The sequence below is a fragment of the Lipotes vexillifer genome, unplaced genomic scaffold, assembly GCF_000442215.2.
Source record: "Lipotes vexillifer unplaced genomic scaffold, Lipotes_vexillifer_v1.1 scaffold209, whole genome shotgun sequence".
Classification (NCBI taxonomy): Eukaryota; Metazoa; Chordata; class Mammalia; order Artiodactyla; family Lipotidae; genus Lipotes; species Lipotes vexillifer.
The window spans coordinates 259,090-265,629 of NW_006787556.1; the positions used below are offsets into that span (position 1 = coordinate 259,090).

Here is a 6,540-nt window from a genome sequence, read left to right on the forward strand (position 1 = left end):
ATCAGGCCTTTCCCTCTGATAATTGTTTTAACCTTCTCAAGATTCATTTCCCTTCTTTCTGCTGTACATACTGTCTTCCTTCTGTTGACTCTTTTTGGGAATAAGGAGCAACAGTCTTATGTCTCCCCTCATCCTCAGCCTTTCCTTTAATTTGTTTCTTCCAGAACCCTCTTTATAACATACTTCTGTGTCCTTGATTCTGCTTATACTTGAAAAGTAGGCCCACGATAGTCTTAAAACTAAAATGGTTTCTACCATTACCTCTTTTTTTTTTTTAAAGCAGCTTCCAGAAGGCTTTAAGGAGTCTAGAAAATTGCCTTCTTTGACTCACCCAAAACTAGCCACTTTAGAATATGTAGTCTCCTCCCCAGAACCCGCCCCAATAGGCATGGTTTCTCTTTTGTGCAAACCTGCTTCTTCGGAAGGAAGGTGGCAAAACCTGTTTGAAGGTGAGGTTGCTTACGTCCCTTCCACCCTTCCCTCCTCCTTGGAGGCAAGAGCAACAACAGCTGAGACAGAGAAAAAGGGGATACAGAAGTGTTGGGGAGCTGAGACATCTGGCTCTCCGATAACTCCAAGTGTTTAAAGGCGACAGGAAGACTTCTGAAGATGGGAACTATACGAGAGGCAGGAGAAAAGACATTGGATCTCGGGTAAGGAAGACACTGGCTAACTTGATTGGAAACAAGGAGTGAATAGTCTTAAGGGACTTTCCCACCATCCAGCTCTTTCCAAGTCAAATCTCGGGTTCCTAGAGGAGATAAGACTGTAAGAGAATTAATTTGCAGAGAAGGGATGGAGGTGGCTTTAGGTAGGAAATATCAGTAAGGCATGGGAATTAGGGAACAAGGGATTCCAGGATAATTCCCTATTGCTTTTTTTTTTTTAAGGAAGTTTATATGTTTTGTTTTTGATAAATCTGCCCCATTTTCCGGTTTCTAATACCCACCCTCCAGAATGGCCATCAGGAAAGCTGACCCAGAACTAAGTTAAGGTCCAGGTTCTACTTCCCAGTAAATCTCTCTTCCTCCTTACCTTCTTCCCCTACCCCTCCACCGTGGTTTCCCCTCACCACTCCCTAGTGCGGTAGAGGAAAGGCAGGCCTGACTAGGTGACATCTTCCCTAACTTTGCAGTGACAGCTGGGCAGGTCTGTCAGGTTCCAGGCAATTGTAATGTGAAATACCTCTCACCCCTACTGTGCAGGTGGAGCAACTGCCAACAGGTAAAAATAATTAGCTTTACCTTCCATGCCTCCTCTGCTCCTAAACCCAACAGTAGGGGTGAAGGTGGTAGAAACATCTAGAAGACCAGAGATCTGACTTCTTTTTAAGGCCTGCCCTCTGCTCTGTACCTTCATTACTGCTCTTCATTCCAGTTCCCTTAAGGCACTGCCTAGTTTGTCTCATAATAATCTTTTTTTCTGGGAGACTATCTATAGGGTCAGGGAGAATGCAGAAACAGCAGTACTAGGAGCATCCTTGAGACTTGAGGAACTGGAGCTGAAGGAAGACTGGCAGGATGAAGAATTCCCTAGGTGAGGAAGTGTGAGCGAGGCTGGGAAAAGGGAGGGCTGGTCACAAATGGAGGGCAGCGATGGTAAATTGGGACTTGAAGGAAAGAGGTGGGGAAAAGAAAGAAGAGGTGATATGGCGGGGACACGGAATTGGTAAGTTGATACCAGCTTAATGCCTTTAGCCTATATTTCTTCCCCCTTTTCATCTTTTCCCCTCTAGATTGCTTCCTGAAGAGGCTGACGCTTCTGGAGACCCTCATAATCCTGAAAGAGACTCACAGGCAGGTAGGTAAATTAGAACCCAGGCCTCCCTGATTCTAGTCCGGGGAAGGGTTATGCCACCCTATCCCTTGTGGTTCTACTTCCCAAATGTCCCGTGTTAGTCCTTCTTTAGAATTCACCCCATATTATCACTTACATAGACAGGAATTCTAACATCCCCCACCAACACAAACCCATCTTTCTCTTCTTTTTTTTTCCCTCCTCCAACCCCAGGAACCCCCAGCACTTTAGCCCTGTGTGGCCCGCGCCCCATGCGTAAGCGTCTTTGTGCCCCAGAGTTGCGACTGAATCTGACTAAGGGGCCTGGAGATAATGGAGCCTCTCCCACCCACTCTGTACCTTCCTCTCCTGATGGCAGTTCTGACCTGGAGGTAGACGAGTTGGAGACACCTTCAGACTCGGAGCAGCTGGACAGTGGACATGAATTTGAACGGGAAGGTGGGAAAGAGAGCTGAAGACTGAGCTGGTAGAAGTAGAGGCCAGTGTTAAAAAAGCTCAGGATGGATTTAATGGTACTCAAGTTAGAACTAATAAGGTGGGGACCAAGAGGTAAGACCAGCAAAATTTCCTCAGAATGGAAAGGTAGAGCTTATTGGTCCAATGTGAGAGCAGTCAGTATAGCGGGAGAAGCGGGTACTTCATTTATTGAGGGAAGTTTTATAGAATAACTGTTATATTGCTATCATTGAGCTAGAACTGAGTTATAAAGATGAATAAGATAATCCCTACCCTCAGGGAATTCTCTGTTTAGTATGAAATAAACATATATACAAATAAGTGCAGTTAAAGGTTATGATCTACATGTGTATAGGGTACAGTGTAAACAGGGAGAAGGCAAAGGTCAGTTCCACCTGAGAGGTGTTAAGCAAGACTTCACAGAGGATGCCATTCTGAGCTTATCAGGTAGTTGGAGAGGCATTCTAGGTGGGAGAAGCAAATTGGGCAATAGCATGGCATGGTGGGGAATTCAGAGTATTAAGTATGACTATTCAGGTATTAAGGAAAACTTTGTTTCTTCTCTACTCACAGCACTTTTGACACCAAATGTATGGGTTTTCCCCACACCAACCGGTTCTCCAACTCTCCAGACACAAATTGGGTGTCCTACAATTCAGTCACAACACTTAACTGGAGTTAGCACAGACACCACAGGTTAAGGGCTCACCCACAAGACTGTCCCAGACTTCAGACACCAATCACACGTCCAGGTTGTCACCTGTGCATCTGACCGACAGGCAATAAATCAGAGGTGCCTGCCACCCCCTCCTCAGGTTTGATAATTTGCTAAAACAGCTCACAGAACTTGGGAAAACAGTTTACTTACTAGATTACAAGTTTATTATGAGAGGATACAGATCAGGAACAGCCAGAAGGAAGCAATACATAGGACAAGTTATGTGAAAGGGGGTGTGGAGCTCCGTGGGTGCACCACCCTCCCAGCACCTCCATGTGTTCACCAACCCAGAACCTCTCAGAACCCCTTCAGTTAGGGTTTTTTTATGGAGGCTTCATATGTAGGTATGATTGATTAAATCACTGACCATTAGTGATTTAGCACAACCTCCAGTCTCTCTCCCCTCCTCAGAGGTCAGAGGGTAAAATTTCCAAACCTCTAATCATGTGGTTGGTTGACCTGGCAACCAGCCACTCATCCACAGAAGTTTTCCAAAGTCACCTCATTAACATAAACTTCTGTGGTTGAAAGGGGCTCGTTATGAATAGGAAAAGATACCTCTTTTACCTTTATCATCAGGAGCTGTTTCAGAAGCTAGGAACAAAACCAAAATATATATTATTATATCACAGAATATAATATATATTCTGTGGCTGGGAGGTGAAGAGAGAATGACAAAAGACTGTGTTAAGTAGGCAAGGGTCAAATCATGGAGGTCCTTGCTGCCACACTGAGTTTAGATTTTATCCTGTAGGCAATGGGGAGTCCCTTGAATGGTTTTAATCAAGGCACTAACATGATCAGATTTGATGGCTTTCAAAAGATTGAAAACAATCTGAAGGTCCATAAATAGGATGTTATTCTACAATATTACAGTACATCCATACCATGGAATACTAAATACTAGGCACTATTTTTTAAGGTGAAGCAGCCCTTTTTATTGCTATGGGAAGATCATGCAAAATTAGTGAGTATAGTATATTGTATTTTATGTATATTGCCATTTGAGTGAAAAAGGGAGAGAAGAAAAGAAAGCTTGCTCTAGCAGTGGTGTAAAGGGTAGAATGGAGGAAAACAGACAAGAGGTAGGGAGACGAGTTAGGAGGCTAGTACTAAGGCCAGATGAGAAAGGCTCAGAACCTGTACCGGGAAAGAATGATAAAAGGAGGATATAATGGAGATAGATGGAGGAGGATCTGGGGTCCTGTTGGCTTGACGGCTGGTAGAGAAGAAAGAGTCTCGGATGACAAAGGGTTTTCTCTCTCAGGCAACTAGATGGATGGTGTCATTCATCAAGAAAGAATATGAGAGAGAGGAGGAAGAGAATGAGTGAGTTGCACTTGGAGTCTGGTGACTTGGAGATGACAGAGAAACACAAAATAGTGATGTCCACTCTAGGCATTTAGGGATATGGGTCTGGTGGTAGGAGAGAAGTCTGGGTTAGAAAGGAATCATCACCTTACTGGCAGTAATTGAATACATGGGATTAAATGAGCTCACCCAAGGAAGGAAAAGCATGGGCAGAAAGAATCTGGAAAAATGGCAAGGGCCATCAACCTACCATAGTGTAAGTTTACCTCCAGGCCATTGTCTAGTGAAAAAGTGAAGATAATGAGTCACAGGAAAGAGAAACCAGCAAGGGGTTGGGTTGATTGGACAAGCTAGGGCTAGAGTCATGGGTAAAAAATGAGGAATTAGATGTTGAGGTAATAAACTCTAAGAATCTGAGGAACTTATAAGATACTGAAGGTATGTATTCTGCCTTGTTGATCCTTCGCCATCCCTCTTTTTTAGATGAGCTGCCCCAGGCAGAGGGCCTGGGGGCCAGTGAGGCAGCTGAAAGGCTGGGCCAGGGTTGTATGTGGGATGTGGCTGGAGAAGATGGTCATCGCTGGAGGGTGTTCCGAACAGGACAGTGGGAGCAGCGAGTGGACATGACCGCCATTGAGCCCTATAAGAAAGTCCTATCTCATGGAGGTAATGGAGGGGTAAGAACTGTGACTTCTTAAGTAAAATGCCAAAGCTGGAAATTCAGTCATGGGTTCAGAATCCTTCCTGCAACTTCTAGAGACCCTCAGAGTCTCTCAATCTAAAGAGATGTACCGTCCATCAATGACTGAATGAGTTTTCCCCTTCTCCTCCTCAGGCTACCATGGTGATGGCCTCAGTGTTGTCATCCTCTTTGCTTCCTGTTATCTACCCAGAAGCAGCATCCCCGACTACACCTATGTCATGGAACACTTGTTTAGGTGAGGTGGAAGGCTTAAAGTGCTCCAGAGTGGATGTTAGAGAGGGAAACATTAAAAAGAACCCCTTCTCTGATCAGTAACTGATTGTAGAGTCTACAGTAATGTGCCTCTCTCTCCCCACAACCCCAAACGCATACCTTCCCTGACAGTTTCATCTCCCCAGGTATATGGTGGGTACTCTGGAGCTGCTGATAGCTGAAAATTATCTGCTTGTTTACCTGAGTGGAGGCACAAGTAGGGCCCAAGTTCCACCTCTGAGCTGGATACGCCAGTGTTACCGCAGCCTGGATCGGCGGTGAGCCTCTAGGACAAGAGGGCTACCACGCTCTATCTTATCTTTTTCTTTTCCATCTTTCCATTCTTTCTCCCATTCAATTTCTTCCACTTTTTTTTTGACCACGCCACGTGGCTTGCAGGATCTCAGTTCCCCGACCAGGGATTGAACCTGGGCCCTGTCAGTGAAAGTCCAGAATCCTAACCACTTGGCCACCAGGGAACTCCCCCTTCCACTTTTCTTTGTCCCTCTACACCCTTTTCCAAGCCTCTCCTATCTTCTGTCCTCTCTTGGAGTCATGGAAATCTAGTTTCAAATCTTGCCTTTATCACTTACTACCTTTATGACTGTGGACAAGTCACTTAACTTTCTGGGACTCAGTTTCCTTCTCTGTAAAATGTCAATGATAATACCTTTGCCACTGAGTATTTGAATCAAATAAACCAACATGGCGCATTGCCTGGCACATGGAAGGCAGCCCTTCCTTTTCTCATAGGCTTGCCATTTATTTCACTTTTCACATCTCCATTGTCTTCTCTTGTCTGCCTTCATCCCTGACCCTTATGCCTTTTTTCCTTGATATCCCTTTTCTTGTTTCCTTTCTTCCCTCCGTCTTCCATTTGCTCACTTTTCTCTTCTTGTTCCTTTTTTTTCTCCTCACTGGTATTCACCTGGTCATGGAGGGATGGAGGAGTGTACAAAAGGAACTATGGGAGCGTAGGGCACAGGAAAGAAGTGGGGTAGAGAAGGCCAGGCTAAAGTATTCCAAGAGGAGAGTTTCCTAAAAATGAGGAGGCTAAGCAAGATGCATGGAGCTGAGATTGCAGTTAAAGGAATGGGGATTCGACCCAACTATCAGAGAAATCTAGAAATTAGAGAAGAAGAGAAGGAAGTTAAAGTACAGAAGGTAGCTCCACCTGATCTTCAGGTATCAAGGTGGAAGGAGAGTTGAATGGTCTCACGTTCTTCTTCAGGCTCCGGAAAAACCTGACTGCCCTGGTGGTTGTCCACGCTACATGGTATGTGAAGGCATTCCTGGCACTGCT

The 6,540-nt window shown here is 45.0% G+C and overlaps 1 protein-coding gene across 1 annotated transcript in view; it reads left to right on the plus strand.

Annotated features, from left to right (window-relative positions):
- Positions 1-609: 609 nt before the first annotated feature.
- The window catches only part of BNIPL (BCL2 interacting protein like), a 6,846-nt gene continuing 915 nt past the window's right edge, over positions 610-6,540 (plus strand). Inside the window, exons 1-8 of the mRNA XM_007460243.1 lie at positions 610-653; positions 1,441-1,536; positions 1,736-1,800; positions 2,011-2,235; positions 4,766-4,948; positions 5,118-5,220; positions 5,384-5,515; positions 6,469-6,523. Of these exons, the coding sequence (XP_007460305.1) occupies positions 610-653; positions 1,441-1,536; positions 1,736-1,800; positions 2,011-2,235; positions 4,766-4,948; positions 5,118-5,220; positions 5,384-5,515; positions 6,469-6,523 (903 nt within the window). The remainder of the gene's footprint in view (positions 654-1,440; positions 1,537-1,735; positions 1,801-2,010; positions 2,236-4,765; positions 4,949-5,117; positions 5,221-5,383; positions 5,516-6,468; positions 6,524-6,540) is intronic.